This window comes from Orussus abietinus, unplaced genomic scaffold, assembly GCF_000612105.2.
Source record: "Orussus abietinus isolate OABI.00-Male unplaced genomic scaffold, Oabi_2.0 scaffold377, whole genome shotgun sequence".
Classification (NCBI taxonomy): Eukaryota; Metazoa; Arthropoda; class Insecta; order Hymenoptera; family Orussidae; genus Orussus; species Orussus abietinus.
In genome coordinates this window covers 48,408-64,358 of record NW_019394535.1, presented here as the reverse complement: position 1 = coordinate 64,358, position 15,951 = coordinate 48,408, and the positions used below count along the sequence as shown (strand labels likewise).

The following is a 15,951-nucleotide window of genomic DNA, read 5'->3' as shown; positions in this document are numbered from 1 at the left end:
TAACAATTTAAAGCACTATCTTTATAGTGTCTACTATCGCTATCACTAATAGTATATCGAACATTACAAATTCACGTGGGAAGTATAGAAAAAAGAATTAATGTGTGCAGTAAAATTGTCGAATATCCCGTGAACAACACATGTTCTGAGTGGTCTTAGTCCCACAATATAGTTGCCAGTAAATGCAACAGATGGCGCCATAGTTGATTGGAGTCTTAAAAATCACTAATCCAAGAAATTTCTTTAGTTATACTTCAATCTCTTCAATCTAGTAAAACGATATATGACTGATTTAGTATGCCATTCCGTAAAATACTTATTATGATACAATGTAGCTGTCAATAGAAACGTAAACATTGGTAATGTGGCACGTTGTCTAAGATGGTATATCAGCTAGAAAAATTGTTTTTACTGACGTCGATTGAATGTCTCGGTGTGTTTGACATCACCTTAAATACTTGGAATGTTTGTGCTTTGTTTTCTCCTTTAACAATTCCCCGTTAACTGTAAACTACGAGAGACAAATTGCATTATGCAACTTTCTTAAATATTTGATGATTATTACTTTCTCTTGGGATCAACTTTCCTTTCTTAGAGTATCTTTTTTGCATCATCAATCTTATTCAATAAATCGGCGAGAATATCGTTAGAGATAGATACGTAAATATTGTATATAAAAATTCATAATTACAGAAAGCGGAAGAGGTGTCTTCTCGCAAGGAGATGAAAGGACGCCGATTACAACCTTGGCTGCTTCAGGTCTGTACGGATAACGTATCGCTTCGACATATGCATCGGTCAATGTGAAAGTACCAAGTTCAACATCCACCCGTTGCTTCAAATATTTCAATTTGTCCTCTGCTTTACCGCCCTTTACCTCCTAAAAAGCAATAAATATAATAAGGAAAATTAGCAACACTGATCAAACGTAAATCTCAAAGAGCGATGAATGTGTATGACTATTAGATAATATTATAAATAGGTCAATAAATACATTAAGAAGTCGGTATTAATAAGTTGCATCATACTTCTTCAAATTCTCAATATGTTATGTAAACGGTTAAAGTTTTTCAAAATCTTGACTTATTAACTCAAGAGTTCAATCATGCAATGTATTTCACTTGCCTACAATATTGCATACACTTTATTTGAAGAAATGGAAAACAGAATCTAGATTGAAAAGTCATTGATAATTCAAATTCTTTTCAATTCCCTACTGAATGTCAAAGTAAGATCTAATTTTCAGAAACAGTATTAAAAAGACATTTAAAACTTGAAAATGTATTTAAGAGGAAATAATTTTAAAAATCTGAATACTTAAAAACAAATGAAATAATTATTTACTGAATTCGCAAACTTGCTGTTTTACTGTTTCAAGAAATGCCTTCTGTGGTAAATTCGCTTAAATTCATGTTTTATCTGAACTATTTAGCTCCTTTCAGAGCATTAATAGCAATTATTCGACTTCGGCAAAACGACATGTATACAAAGTTAAAAAATCTCGATAAATTATAACAGTACTTCAACTTGTTGCTACTCATTGCATTATTCTCTTATTTCATAGTATCAAGCTAGTGTTTCAAATTGTGGATTTACCTATGAAACCGAGTACAAGTGTAACAACAATGTATGTATAAAAATTGCAAAATAAATCTTATTTATTTCTCGATTCAGTAGAATGTTATCAATATCTTTAGGTAAATAATAATATTACCTCCCAGGAAAGGATTGGATCTTTTTTCTTAAACTCGATGTTCTTGGCTTCACCTTCGATGTTTCGATTGCCACCCACGGTGTAATGTTGAGGCCATTTCATCTTGTCACTGTATCCGATCAGGCCAAACTTGACATCGCTATAAATATAAAATTAAAATGTAGAATTATCAAAACAATTATTTTTATCACAAATAGAATATTCTTCACGCAAAGGTCTATTAATTAAAACGTCATCACAAATCTTATACATAGTGTTAAAATTGCTTCTGTAATACATGTTACAATAACTGTAAAGAAAATAAAGAACAGAGAACAATTAATAAGTTTGTTAAATATTTTTTATGATTACTTAGATAAAATAATAGATGAAGAATATTTGAAGTTGATAAAAAATATCGCAATTAGAAAAAAATGTTAATTAAATTTTTACTACATGTCTTTTTTAAAATATGTAAAATAAAAAATATTTTCCAATGAATCTCATTTTTTTCACGTACAACAACTATGAAACAATTTGTTACAAATTTAACAGAAATAAACTAAATGTCATTGCCATATATATTTTACACGTTTAAAAAAAAAAATATATATAATACAAAAGCGAACTTCGCTTTACTATCATTTTGTATAAATATTAGAATAAAATGAAACAGAACAATTAATCCGATGTTTGCAATTCAGGTACATAAATAATACATCAGAGACGACATTTAATTTAAAATAGTTAGTGTTTCTCGATTGCAAGGAAAAATCTTTTTGAAATCTCACATATTATCGTTTCAACGAGGATGAACTAAATATCTTTTTTTTCTAAAACATTGTCATAATTCATATAATATAGAATTTATTGAAACTGTTCGGTTTATCAACTTCAACATTTTGAACATTCAACTAAAAATTATATAAGTACTGTCTATTAGGTCAGTTAGAAAGTTCTGAAACAATTTTATATCGAAATAAGTAAATAAAGTGTTTCAAAATTTCCAGATCGACCTCGTCATTTGGAGTAATATCTTCATTGTGATATCTTTAGGATTCTTATAGTTTCTAGAAAGGATGAATTTGTTGCAAAGATACGTTTAACAATACTTACGTTAATCCTGCGTGTTTCAACTCATTTTTCAGCTCCGTCATCAGGGGAATTACTAGTTCTTTGTATATTTTCTCGTTGCTGAGTTCTTGTTCAACCACAAAAATAATGTCGGCTTCTTTGTTAGGGATCTTGACACTGAATGTATCGTCGATAGCGATCTTCTGATTTCCGACTTTACACTTGCCTAAAAAGTATAAAATAATGTTTAATTCACAAAGAGAATGATATTCTTTAAATTAAACAGAATTTATTAATTTCCAGAGGAAAAATCTGTTATTTAAAAGTCTTATGTGTATACTTGATCAGTTGTGATGCAAGAAAAAAATAAAAACAGCCAAAATAAATGAAACATGTTTGGACTTAAACAATTATTGTGATTATCAAATGCCTTTATGCAAAATTTTCAATGCAATTTTAATTAGAATAAAAATCATCGAAAAATGGTTAAAAACTCATTATGATCAAATTTAAGATATCATACAATAATCGTTTATTATTGAAATAATTAAATTAAAATTAAGTGAACTCTAACAAGACTATGTAAGACTAGCACAAAATTTTAATACGTTTATCTTTATAGTTACGTCAGCAACCTCTGTTTTTTCATTTCAATATTATGTCCAAATTGAATCAAAGTGAAAAACTTTTCTTATTACTTTTCAACTTACGGAGTAGTCGGGAATTTTATTACTGCTTACGCATTAATGAATATTGATAATACGAGGGAATACAATGAGTAAAAACGCGATTTTTTCAGAACTAAAGCGAAACCATTAACATGTTTTGAACCGAGTCAGTTTTATGTGATTTGTTTTTCTAGCTGCGTCGATCACCGGCGACTCATGTCCAGGTATTGTAATATACATTATAATTGCGTACCGACAAATAATATCTGGATGAATTTCGTTAATTTAGTTCTAGTTATAGTCAACATATTAAGGTGAAATGAAACACGCCGAGGAACTTGATCGACGTCGATAAAGAAGATTTTTCTAAATGTCTACGTTGCCGACGTTCGTTTTTATATTGACAGCGGTGTCCGAATTATATTGGGTATTGTACCAAATGGCATATTCCACCTGTCGTTTTCACACAATAATTATAAAGAAATCGAAGTAAAACTCCAAAAATCCTCTGGATTCATGCTTTCTGGGGCCCTAATCGACTGTAGAGGGACCCCCTGCGCCATCTGTGATTTCCAGGTCAATTAAATTTTCACTCCGAGACCTCGTATTACCATCGTTTTAGCATAGAAGCGCATACAACACTTTTTTTGCCTTTATCCCGTTCAAATGCGAGTTTATCGATTACCAGAGTGTTCTAAATTGTCGTAAAATTGTCCTGACCCTTTCGTTTCTCATATCAGAGCCTTCGATAATTGTATATTGATCGAAATATGAGAGCTCATCGCCATTTTGGTTCTGGTCTGGGCTAAGTTAAAAAATTTGTTTAAAAAAATCCGAATTTTGAATGTGTCACGTCAATTCTTAGATGATCAGGAGTGATGTGTCAAAGTTTCGGACAGTTTGGTCTAATACCCTTAAAAAAAAAGTGTTGTATTCGAATCGACTGATTCGAAGGGGGTTTTCACTTCACCTTAAATAGCTTGAACGAAAATCCCAACGTGGGTTACCGGTGATCTACATAGTACGGAATGTATTAACTTGATGACGAATTTAACCCTTTGCACTTGAATACCTTAAGTTATTAAATTATCGACGCGGAAACGACATTTCAGTATCAACTGGATTAATTATTTATAATTATTCATAGTACAACCGCAAGAACTTACCACACGCCGGAGGGATACTGATAGGAGCACGAGCTTCGAAACAAGCACCATAATAAGCAACGGAAATCAAGCAAGGACCTTCCGGTGAACTTTGGGAGGCATGATCACAAGCATGGCGATATGGCGCCGGGTTGACGTAGTTGAAGCAGCCACTAAATAAAGCAAAAATCAACAATAGCACCTCATTTTCATATTTATATATATTTGCTCGATCAAGTGGCAAATTCGAAATATATAAGCGACTTTTGTTTCACTTCTCAATGACTTCAAGATACAATATAGCTCATACCTCATGGGAGAACTTCCGGAGAAGTATTCTGTGCATACTGGTGAACGTTGTGAGGCGTCATCAGGTGGTGTTGCTGCATCGGGACATCCGGGATTCAGTTTATAGGCATTTGCGAATTCCGCCTCGTTTTCCGTGACCTACGTCATAGTGATTTTTTTGCTTAACAATGATTTCTTATATGCGGTGAAATAAATATTTCAATATATTTAGTGTTACCTTCCCGGAAGGTAGAGTAAAATCATCCCAAGGCTCGTTGTTTCCATCACCGAGAATTCCGCGCAATTTGCCGAAATAAAAGCCAGATACGTGAATACTGCAAATCAGTGGCGACTTTTCACTGCACATCAAATGCACTCCATAGCTGGACTTGACATTGACTGTTGGACTTGTTAAGAAGGCCTGGAGGTTGTTTGTTTTGGCAGGATAGTCAGCCGGCTGCCCGTTAATGAGGATCTGAAAGAATGTTTATTAATAAGCCGATTAACATTTTACACTCAATGCAAACTAATTAACGCAAGCAAAATAAATAACTCTTTAGTCAATTTTGGAACTATCTCGTTTAAATATATAAATTACCCTCATAATGTCTTCTAATTACAATTTTCATTTCAAGAAATAATGGAAGAGTAAAAAAAATCAAATGACTTCATACAATTGTCTAGTACCTAATTTCGCTCAATATGATCAGAAGAACATCAAGCCAGATCTCGTTTCCATAATCTAATTTAATTTTTTAAAGCTGGAATTTTGTATTGAAAAGTGTATCTGTTTGCATAATAAAAAGAAATTTATGTTTCTTTTGTTATAAATATTACACGAAAATCTTCCCTTAAAACAGTAGGAAATCAACGTGAATTTTGAGGCAGATAGAACTGTTCTGTCTGAAAAAATCTGTATTTCGAATCTACATAATCGATTTGAATTATTTTTTAATTAAAAGTTTCAAAAGTTATTTGTAAAGAAAAGATGGAAAGGTACTAAAATGAATATTGCCTTAATAATATGCTTTAATTATATTGCCTTAAATATATATGTGGCAGAGCTTGCTAACACCGGAGTTGTGATCGATGGGATATTGTATAACTGCACACTGACAGATTTGTAACATTATTACGGAATTATTATAATTCTATATGACATAATATGAATGTATCTTTCGAATAACTTTCGTTACATATCATTTTATTTCAATGTTATGTAACTGTAACGTGTGTTTGGTGGGTCCTGCATATTTTTATAGCAAAAGACATTTTATTTTCTCAAATAATGAGGAGATACTCCTCATTAACTTAAAAGTAATCATTTCCTGATTACGAGTATACTCGTCAAACACAATCAAAAGGCTAAGATTCACGTTTAGATGAAAATCTTCTTCAGACATCGATAGACCACATTTAAAGTGGGTTTAAACTAATGAAACTTAATTAAGACTCTTTGAAATTGTTATAAACTTTAAATAATTCTTTAAGCAAAAGATATATATTTTCTTCAATAGAATGATCTACCAATTGGCAAAACTAACCTCTCCATTTGTTTTTATGGTGATGCTTTCATTTGGCTCAGTGATGGTGATGCCGTTGAGAACTCCGTTCTTCAGGGATGCAACCACAGAGAAGTTTCCATCCTGAATGTCTTGAGCCAGAACATAATCACAAGAGCCAGGAAGAGTTACTTGACGACCATCGAATGTGAAGAAATGTCCTCCACTAATGACGAATCCGGTTTTACTGAAGGGCGGGAAGATATCAGTGAAGCAATGAGGTGGCCTAAACAATTACATATTATTAAAACCTGTGTCAATAGTAATAATTGTCAATAAACGACACTTTATAAGCAAGGAATCACTGGAGAAATTCATAAATTTAATTGAATCCAGAAATTGAAACTGAACTGTACCTGTATGCGTAATACAAGTCTGTTATCTTCGGTAACTCTCGGTTTCGCAGGAGATTGAAGACAGACACCTTTAACGAGAAAATTCCAGGAATTCTTCTCACGAAACTGAAGTCAAATGGTATTCGTGCCTCCAAGAATCCGGAAACATTTTCGGTCGTTGCTTGAGTTTGAAGGAGTGACACCACGGATTGAATTGCGTTCACAGCACTTCGATAAATATTTTTAATCTCGGATACATCGTCAACCTGAAAATTACATAGTATTCCTTTAATATTCAAAAAATATTTTCCTACATAACGATCCTGTTATAAGAAAACAAGATGGAAGTTAAAGCACTCGAAAGAATTGTAGAATCTTATCTTAAATAATTCAGTACTTTGTACAACTGCTTTTTTTATGGCGTATAAAAATACGTAAGAACAAATCTTGTTCCACTGCACTTGTAACTGCAGTCTATGTAAGATGATTTTCACTATATTTAATTTATTTAAATCCCTCTTCACATAATGGCTATGGTTGGTTCTACAGAAGATGACCCTAGAATTGAGATCGAAGATCTCAGATTTTCGCCGATCTAACATTGTGAGCGCTTCTTGCAGAAAATAAGGGAACTTCAATCCTACATGACTAAAACATTTCCTACCAATGTAAATGACCTAAAATACTTTTAATTTTGCAATTAAGGTACGCAAAGCAAAACGATAACCTGCGTACGATATACAGAATGTAGCTTTTAATGTGATAAAAACTAGTAGACGATAAATTTTAATTACGTCAAGGAGGTGCTCTCGACTCTAGGTTAGACAAAAATCTGAAGATCTTGGACCCTCAAAGTGGGGGCGAATTCACTACACGGCGTTGTATCTCCTTATATTGCTTCATACCTTCAATGTTTCATGCAGAATTATCTGATCGCATACTTTAAAACAAAAGCTGTCTGTTTTACAACAAAGAAACTTTCGGTGGATAAATCACATTTGGAAATAATCAATCGTAATGTAACAATTTTTCTCATTTATATAATGAATTTTGAATTAATTCGAATGAATGAAGTAAGCTTTTACTTTACAAATTCTTCCAAGTATACCTGACCTACCTTTTCGTGCTTAACATGTTTCAAGATGTAATCATAGACCGCATCTACGAGTTTCCTCAGTTCTTCAGTAGGCAGGATGACTTTGACATATTCAACTGCATCCTTAACCGCATTGTGAACTGCAGGTGGTACTTCAAACTTGATGATTTCCCTATACTTCAATTGAATAAATTCGTAGATCGGCAAAGCTTTAATTTGTTGAATGAGCAGAGTAACGAAGTCCTTGAGTTCCTTTTCGATGTCAGCAGCCCCCTTGAAGATGATCCTGGCGACATCTTGGACGAGTTCCGAAGCTACCGTGGCGATTTCGTTGAGTTCCTTCTGGTGCTCGTTGATGATGTTCAAGAAAGCCTTGAAGTAAGTCAGGCTAAGGTTCAGGACAGCATCGAAAACGTTCAGGCCAGCTTTGAAGATCTTGTCAACAGATTCCTTAATCTGTGGGTAACTGGCTTTGATTGCTTCAGTCACCTTAATCACAATTTCATTGAACGACTTAAACAATTCCTGGACGCGTTCTGTCATGAGCTTCGCGGTATTCACAATTGCTGTAATAATGCCACCAAACAACTTGTTGCTGAAAAAAGAACACATCATTTTGTAAATCTCAATATTGATACAATACTCCATACAAAAAGGGACATAATTCTGTGACTCTTAAGATCAGTATAATCGTTTCATAATAACTTACGGAAAGCACAAAAGATGGAAGTCACTGTAATGAACACTAAGAATAAAATGTTTTACCCTGTGTACTTACAAAGCTGCCTGAATATCCTTGACTGCCTGGTCGGCATGAAGTTCATTCTTAAGCTTCGTTAACTCCGAGTCATAGTAATCCAGAAGAGGCTTCAAATTCGGTTGGGCTTTCTTTAAGTGGTCTACAAGATCCTTAAGTTCAACGACGACTTCTTCTCCAACATCTTGTACGACTTCCTTCAGCTGTTTAATGTAGTTAATGATGTGTTCACGGTAAGCGTTCTGAAATAATAAAATGATCACTGAGTATGACCAAAAAGTTAACCTCGATTATGACTATATCTCTAATAAACTAAAACAACAAACTTACAACAACTTCAACGATATTATTTTTGTTGTAAGAGAAGTCAGGTTTCAGGAACTTATTATCATCTAAATACACCAATGCACGGAACAGGTCTTTCTTGGTCCCATCCTTATATGCATCAGCATGAATTTCAGCAAGTTGTCCAAGCACCACTCGCCCATTCGCGGTAAGTTTGGTATTAGGGTCATCTGATTAAATATTAAGAATTAATAACAAAAACAGAAAATTATATAATTATTATCAATGATGACAAAGAAATGTTTGCTTACTCTTTGGGTAGTAGGCATATTTGAAAGTGTTGAAGTCACGAGCTTCAAAGTTAATGACTATAGGCTTGTTATTCAGCACTATGACTTCAGTGTCCACTTTCTGTAGGTTTTTCGACAACTCCAAAGTAGTATCAGCCCTAACAACTTCTATGTTTGGAGCTTGCACCAAGAAATGAGATTCCTTCGAGTTCGCAGAGAAGAATACACCAACTGTTTTTGGTTTCTGATGCTGATCCGTATATGACAGGAAACTTCCAAAGCCAAGTTCATTCGTTGACAGAACCAAGTGATTTTTCAAGTCGACCTTGAGCTGCTGACCACGACTATTGACTTCAATGACACCTGTCACATTGTACCCTTTGGCCAGCTGTACTTTAGAAAGCTTGGCTACTGCGCTGATCTTTTGCGACTTCTTTGCAAAAACGTCGACGTCCAGGCTGGCATCCAACAGGTGATCTCCACCATAATGCACATTACCTTTCACTGACAATTCCTATAAAACAAAAATTACCAATTACATGTACATTAAAAAGAAATATTGTCATTTGTTTTTTTAGTATTTATGTATTTAGTATATAGTATTAGTGTTTCTAGGAAGAAAGATCCGCAAGTTGTGAAATCGAATAACAACTACATCTTGAAACCATTTAATTATCAATTCTTCCCATTTAGTCATTATTTTGGAGCCTCATAATTATCATTTTAACTACTTTTATTGATCAGTAATAATAGGTTATTGATTTATTTTTTTCAACGGAAAATAGTATTCCTTTTTAAATAAATAATACATCTTTAGGAACAGTTAAACTTCATTGTTTCACATTACAAAACAATTATATTTTTTAAACAAACCCTTAAACTATTTTATCGTTAAAGTATAACTCTAAAGCTTTCAATTGCTAAATTACTGAACCCTCGTATGTTTCTTAGTCAAATTTTCAGTTAAAGAACAAATTTTTCTCTTATATTTTCTAGTATTTTTATTTCCTTTTCAACAACATCGTTGATATTAACATGTTTATGGTATTCAAACTTGCGTAGGTTTCTTTCTTACCGTCAATGAATACTATTCCTTGTTACTGTCTAAAGTACGAAGAGACCAGTGTTACCACCATCGCGATTCAGAGGATTAGGGCAAAGAATTCAGAAGTCTCCATAGAAGCCCGGAAGGATACGGACGTTTGATGCTGGATAAATAGTATGTTAGCCAACGGATGGCGGCGCTATGATCGTGTCTCCATCCCTCTTAATCTTATGGCAATATATAGCGAATTGCATTCTTTCTTTATCTTACCCCCAATACTCGCCTTTCTATATGCGTCTCTCTACCTCCCATATGTGAGATACCGTTGGCTAACACATCTCTTTTTTACCCCCACTTCTGGTTTGTTAGCCAACTTTTAGAGCATCAAGCGCTAACGTAGGACAAAGAAGTTTTGATAGAAGCCCAGTTCCCGTGGTGATGCTTGATACCCAATAAATAGTAACCAAGCGGGAAGCTAGATGCCAGCATGGGTGAATTAAAGCATTACCAGGGGGTCGACACTCCTTATGGGAGAGGTGTAACGCTGAAGTTAGTTCATCTACTCCACGCAAAGACAGCGCTGGGGTCGTGACTTTTCAGTCTAATAGAAAGAGAAGAACAGAGAAAAAATTGTCTAACCAATAGCAAGAGACTCCAGGAGGCGCAACGTAAATGCGCATAAAAATAATCGGGACAAGTGAACCAAAGTGAACCTAACCTAGATTAGTGGCAATATTTTTACAAGTTTCGATTACCTCGGGTATTAAATTGCGAACGTGAGTTTGTGAGTAAAGTGTAAATCAAGAACAGTTTGTAGTTTCTTACTATAATAATTGTAATAATTAAATGGATTAAATGCGATCTATAGATCGCATTTAATTCATGAAAGTAATCTCATAACAAAAATTAAATTTGTATAGAATTTGTATATTTATACATTCATAATAATGAATATTTTTATCTTAATAAATATGTTGCTTTTTAACTAATGTTTAATGTAATTATTTCAGTTCTTACAGTGATTTAAAACAGGCGTTGGCGCCACTGACACTTTCGTTACTTCTTTTACGTTTAATATACTGTTTTCATGTTACATTTGTGTGTGTCAATTTAAGCAACGTCTGTTTTAATCATTGTAAGTACTTTTTAAATCCTGAAAATATCCCTTCGTTTAATAAATGAATTTGAATAGCCCGCCAAATATTTTAGTTCGCGAAGAAGGTTTACTCCAACCGAAGATGGCAGTAGTGCATAAAGAGTTACACCCAATACATGCACTCACCCTCTGGGTTGCTCCATCCATACATTCTTATGTCTACGCTGAAAACACTATAAGATAGAGCAACAACTGAGGGTTAAACATAGCCAAAAAGTGTACAACAAACAAACAAATTCTTTGATTAATTAATTTATAAAAATTCATTCTCAAATTATAAAATTTAATAGTAGTAGTAAATGTGGTTCGAAGCTTTTCTGGTATTTTAAATCTGAGTTCAGTACTTTTTTTATTGAAAAGTATTTTCCTCCCATCATTTAATCGTCAAAGTTATATAAGATGAAACGAGCAAATTTTAGGATTTAAAAAAAAATTCAATTACCTTTGGCTGGGATGGATATGTGAATTTCGCTTCGCCGTTTATAGCAGCAGCATTTTTGTGGAGACTAACGTCACCGTTGATAGCTAGAGTAGTTTTTTCCGTTGGTTTGTTCTTTCTATCCAAGTATAGACTGACATCGAATTTGTATGCTCCGCCTTGTTTTGATGAAGGCCAATCAGTTGTCAAAATGACAGCCAATTCGCGACTGGGCAAAGTCAGGATGGCAGCTGCACAAGAAAACATTTGCAGTATTAGCGTCAACCACGGTTGAACATACACCAACGGGATTCTGTACACCTATATAGAAAAACTTAACTAATTTACTTTTTAAAACATGTTGTTTATTAATAAAATTATGAAATGTATACGAATGCTGATTCCTTCCTCTCCCCCCTCCTTAGTTCCAAAAATCTATATATGCTGTACCTATTTTGTCGGATGTGAGTCAAATTGACTCATTAAATATTTTTAAAGTTGGTCGTTTTACCCACATGTAACTTATTTCTTGTCCACAGACATTTTTTGTACACAATCTGATGCGATAGTTTTCATGTTCAAACTTGTCAATTTACTAGATATCTATTGCAAACTTGCACATTCAATATTGTGAAATTATTTGTTGCAAGTCTTTTTTGTTGAATGCTTTTATGAAAGCTCTGATAAAAAATTCTTTGTGTTCTTCCATTTCGATTTATGGCATCGAAGAGAATAATGCACTTTTAGTAACACAAAGAAAAATTAATTTTATAAATTATTTTTGAAGAATTTTTGTGTACCAAGGTAATTTCAGAATTTTTATTTATGATGTATTTACGTAAATGTAAATAAATATTTTAGTTCTAGATAAGGGTTGCTGTTATGACAAAAAATGTAAGATATCTTGAATTGCGAAAAAAACTGACCCAAATAAGAGGAAACCAGTCAGATATCGAATCCGATACTGAACTATATGAAATAGAGAATCAAGGTAATAGGATTGAATTTTCGAGCAGTGAAGATGAAGATCTTCATCATACGGCTCGTAGAAAAAGAAGAGCTTGTTTTCTATCTGAAAGTGAATCCAGTGCTAGTGATAGCGATCGTTATATAACTCTTGGCAAAAAAAGAGTACGATATATTCCTGATTTTTAAACCGAAAGTGAATTAGACCCTGCAGATAGATCTGATAATGAAGAAATTTCAACGCAAAGGGCTGCTGATGGGACATTATGGGAAACATTGAAAGATGGTAAAAATACTGGTAGATTTCCCGGTCATACCAAATTCAAAGACGTCTCAGGGCCAACTTCCTACTCCGAAAGAAATATTATATTTGGTACTGTAAAGAGTGCTTCCAGAATATATATGTAACAATTGTTTTGAATAAAGTTTCATTAAAATAAAATTTTATTTTTTTTTAAACTCAATTTTGATGTTTGAGTCAAATTGACTCATTTTCGGCAAAATAGGTATATACGCAACATCCGGAAATCTAGTGTTAATGACAAATGTCGGTAGGAGAGATTCTGTACGCGTAAGATATCGATATTTGTTGGTCGGAAGCGTCGTTAGATATCAAAAGTTATCGGTAGACTACAGAGCACAGCAGCACGTTTTGTTTTACGTATGTTGTACGTACAAGATTTCCTACGTCCTTCAAGCAATGACAAAATTAGAAAATTATATCGAACCAAATAGAAAAATTAGGAACTAAATTTGAAAACAATATTTTATTTGGCGAGCACTAAATTGACTATATGCTAGAAGTATACCGCGGGTGCTCGCTAATAAAATAATATAATCGGGGTTGGGTAAGTATAATACGTCAAGTAATATACGTGATTTTCTACACGTATATTACAACGTATAATACGTCTCTAGTTTTCTACGCAGGCACGAAGTATATTATCCCAAAGTAAATGTGCGAAGCGCATGCGCAATATCGTCAATAACATTGAGAGTTGACCTATTGACCTGTAAGAGAGATTCTCATTGGCTATTAAGCTGATTGCGTTTTACGCATCCACAAATCCGCGCACATTCGAAATCAGCCTTGGAAATTTGAAATGAATACATATATGTGCATTTGACGTTTGTTCATAACGACTGATAACGGCTATTTGAAGCCGTAAGATTCGTAACCAATATTTATATCAAAATATATAAAGGTGGAAGACCAAAAAGTAAATTATGGTATGAAAGAAATGGACAAGATGGATATTTATAACCTAGCGGATACCGCTTGCCCTACGTCTGTCTTGTCCGCCATATTTGATACGTTATCTCCTGGTTTTCTACGGTAAACTACTTGATTGACGTAATATACGTCAAAAACCTCGAAAATCGTGAAATTACCCAGCCCTGAATATAACTGTATTGCAATTGTATATCTGTAGATCCCACAAATTTCTGTACATAACTCTAGATTGCTATTAGTGGGAGTTGAAATGTGTTCAGGGCTCTTTCCGGTTTACGTCATTTCGGTTTCCTTTTACAGCCGCAAGAGGTCTTTTTTCTTTTAATAATCTTTTTGCAAACTATATATCCTATAGATGTTACAAGTGAAAAAGTATAAATCTTACCGCTGTCTCCAGGATGAGCGTAGAGTTGGTACGTGTATTGGGATTTGTCCTTAGAGGAATGCAAGTACAAACTTGCAGTGTGATCGAATGACAGTTCCTTAATTTGCGTGCTGGTCTTCAAACCAAATTCGACTGGTACATTGAATTTCTTCAGGTCAACTTCGACGGTCAACTGGTGGTCTGCATTGGCAACGCCTAAAGAACGTAAACAATATATTACCACTTAGTATTATATGTGCATTAAACATAAGGTTATATCTATGCAAAATTACATTATGGATCGAACCGATTATAATTAATACATTGTAAGAATGTAATCTGAGGTTAAATTAAAATAATGTAAAATATGAAATTAACAAATTTGGCATCACAAGTTCTAGTAGTAAGGGCCTTGTTTAGGTTAGAAAGTAAACCATTTTTTTTTTCTTTCATTTAATGAAGACTTACAAAGCGAAGAAGAATGTTTTTACGGCCTATGGGTGGATGAGTAAATGTAGCTGCAAAATTTCTCTCATATTGTATGTGAAAACTTATTTTTGAACATTAAACGCATTTTCCCCAAAATAACTTTATTTAAATCACTGATGTACCTAACTCTGGAACTAATTATCAGATTGACTTAAAATTTGGTATGCACCTTTCAATTGTCTCTACTGCATTATGTAGTCAGATGCATGTACTTTCACTATTTGTATTCTCTTTTACCATACAACACAGCTATTTTGTTAATAATGATTTTTTTTTGTATGCCCGTAGTTCATTCAATTAAGAATTCCTTATGGATTATAAAAATTATTCGTTTTATGTTCTAACTCAAATTGCCTTGGAAATTTCCATACCAGCAAAGATGCATGAGGATTTAATAAGGCTAAAATAACCTATGGATATTATCGGAAATATTAACCATATGAAAATATTGTTGAAAACTTTCTTCATTAAATGTGGTTAAATAAATTCGAAAAACCTCGAGCAGTTCGATTTTATTCTTTGAAGAGACAAAATTTGTAAAAAAATCAATTTTTAGATTGCTAAACGAACAAATCAAATCCTGGTAGAAACCTTGGGATGCGTCAAGTACCAGACTATCAGAATCTTTCTTTATTAATATTAAATAGAACTGATAAATTATCAAAGCCATTACTACTTTATGCAATTTCTAACGATATTAGATCGTCGCCACAGATGGCGACGTTGGTCCTAAACAGTCGTTAAAATAATGCACTCACAGTGTTACATCGATCTTTTTATCATTACTTTACTGAAATGGCATATGGAACGCTTCAGTTTGTATAATTCTTAACGTGGACTGTAAAAAACTTCAAGATAAATGTAAATGTCGATAACGTGAAGCGCCAGCTTATGTTACCACTTGAGTATTCAAAATGACGTTACCACCAAAAAGAGTATAGATTTATTTTAATTTATGGACCTCGATTAAATTTCTCAGCGCTTTACATATCATCTTAGGCTGAAGTGAAACCCCCTTCAAATCAGTCGATTCGAATACAACACTTTTTTTAAAGAATATTAGACCAAACTGTCCGAAACTTTGAC

At 33.5% G+C, this 15,951-nt stretch overlaps 1 protein-coding gene across 1 annotated transcript in view; it reads right to left on the bottom strand.

Annotated features, from left to right (window-relative positions):
- The window catches only part of LOC105695192 (apolipophorins), a gene marked incomplete at its 5' end in the record, with an annotated part of 35,348 nt that overhangs the window by 4,168 nt on the left and 15,229 nt on the right, over positions 1-15,951 (bottom strand). The window contains 14 exons of the mRNA XM_023432656.1: positions 692-880; positions 1,715-1,853; positions 2,810-2,993; positions 4,602-4,753; positions 4,891-5,027; positions 5,107-5,343; positions 6,413-6,656; positions 6,787-7,031; positions 7,883-8,456; positions 8,640-8,860; positions 8,949-9,133; positions 9,215-9,707; positions 11,837-12,063; positions 14,398-14,592. Of these exons, the coding sequence (XP_023288424.1) occupies positions 692-880; positions 1,715-1,853; positions 2,810-2,993; positions 4,602-4,753; positions 4,891-5,027; positions 5,107-5,343; positions 6,413-6,656; positions 6,787-7,031; positions 7,883-8,456; positions 8,640-8,860; positions 8,949-9,133; positions 9,215-9,707; positions 11,837-12,063; positions 14,398-14,592 (3,422 nt within the window). The remainder of the gene's footprint in view (positions 1-691; positions 881-1,714; positions 1,854-2,809; positions 2,994-4,601; positions 4,754-4,890; positions 5,028-5,106; positions 5,344-6,412; positions 6,657-6,786; positions 7,032-7,882; positions 8,457-8,639; positions 8,861-8,948; positions 9,134-9,214; positions 9,708-11,836; positions 12,064-14,397; positions 14,593-15,951) is intronic.